Raw genomic sequence first — 1,786 nt, forward strand, 5'->3', positions numbered from 1 at the left:
TTCAATAAATTTTTCTACCATGTCTGAGAAGATTGATAGCATGCACCTTTGAAATGTAGCTGGGGCATTACACAGTCCAAATGGCATTCTCCTGTATGCAAAAACTCCAAAGGGACAAGTGAAGGAGGTCTTCTCTTGATCCATGGGGTCAACCACTATCTGATTATATCCAGAATATCCATCAAGAAAACAATAGTAGGCATGGCCAGCCAACCTTTCAAGCATCTGATCAATGAAGGGGAGAGGAAAGTGGTCTTTTCGTGTAGCATCATTCAGCCTTCTATAGTCTATGCACATTCTCCACCCTGTCACTGTTCGTGTTGGGATAAGCTCATTCTTCTCATTAACAATGACAGTCATCCCCCCTTTCTTAGGCACTACTTGCACTGGACTGACCCATGGGCTGTCAGATATAGGGTAGATGATCCCAGCCTTACACAACTTCAAGACTTCCTTTTGAACAACTTCCTTCATTGTAGGATTCAATCTTCTTTGGGGTTGTACCACCGGTTTGGAACCCTCCTCTAAGAGTATCTTGTGCATGTATACAGCAGGGCTTATGCCTTTCAAGTCATCAATGGTCCATCCCAATGCCTCTTTGTGAGCTTTCAAAACCACAAGGAGCTTTTCTTCTTCTTCTGCATTCAATGTGGAATTGATGATTACTGGGAAGCTATCCTTCTCACCAAGAAATGCATATTTAAGATGAGGGGGTAGTGGTTTCAACTCTTGTTGTGGTGCCTCTTCTTTGGTAGCTTCACTTGGTTCCTTTGATGCTTCCAACGTGTTTTCTTCTTGTCCCTTGATGTTATGGGCTTCCTCTTGTTTCATTTGATGGTTCGTGTCAAGCACTTCTTCAACCAAAGAATCTACTACATCAATCCTCATGCAATTTTCTTTCTCAACAGGGTGTTGCAACATCAATCCTCATGCAACTTTCTTTCTCAGCAGGGTATTGCATTGCCTTGAAGATGTTTATAGTCATTTGCTCATCATGTACTCTAAAGATCATCTCCCCCTTTTCCACACCAATGATTGTTCTAGCAGTGGCCAAAAAGGGTCTACCAAGAATAACTAAATTATTTCCTTCTTCATCCATATCTAAGACCACAAAGTCGGCTGGGAATATAAAAATTCCCACTTTCACCAAGAGATTCTCAACTACTCCATTTGGTACTTTGATGGATCTGTCAGCAAGTTGAAGTGACATCCTTGTGGGTTTAAGCTCTTCAATCATCATCTTCTTCATCATGGTAAGGGGCATTAGGTTAATGCTTGCTCCCAGGTCACAAAGTGATTTGTCAACGGCCATACTCCCAATCGTGCAGGGTATGAGGAAGCTGCCAGGGTCTTTGAGTTTTGGAGGTAACCCTTTTTGAATGATGGCACTACACTCTTGAGTAAGAATCACAGTTTCATTCTCCTGCCAGCTTCTCTTCTTGGTGATCAATTCTTTAAGAAATTTTACATATAATGGCATTTACTCCAAAGCCTCGGCCAAAGGAATGTTGATTTCAAGTTTCTTAAAGATTTCCAAAAATTTTGGGAATTGTTGGTCCTTTGTTCCTTTGTGTATCCTGGTGGGGTAGGGTAGCTTGGGTACATAAGCTTTTACTCCTTCATTCCTGTCCTCTTATTGTGACTTCAATTTCACCTTGTTGTTGGTATTGCCCTCTTGAATTGGCACCTTGCTATGTGGCTCCACACTTTCTTTGCTCTTTTTGGATGTTGATGCCTCTTCATCCCTCTACTTGTCTATTGTGTCTTGCTCCTTGGGCTTTGTTGC

At 41.9% G+C, this 1,786-nt stretch overlaps 1 protein-coding gene across 1 annotated transcript; it reads right to left on the reverse strand.

The window, feature by feature from the left end:
• Positions 1-901: 901 nt before the first annotated feature.
• On the reverse strand, positions 902-1,480 carry LOC107489461 (uncharacterized). Its single transcript, XM_016110208.1, has one exon. The coding sequence runs from the start codon at positions 1,478-1,480 to the stop codon at positions 902-904; it is 579 nt and encodes a 192-aa protein (XP_015965694.1).
• Between the last annotated feature and the right edge of the window lie 306 nt (positions 1,481-1,786).

The sequence above is a fragment of the Arachis duranensis genome, chromosome 5 (assembly GCF_000817695.3).
Source record: "Arachis duranensis cultivar V14167 chromosome 5, aradu.V14167.gnm2.J7QH, whole genome shotgun sequence".
NCBI lineage: Eukaryota > Viridiplantae > Streptophyta > Magnoliopsida > Fabales > Fabaceae > Arachis > Arachis duranensis.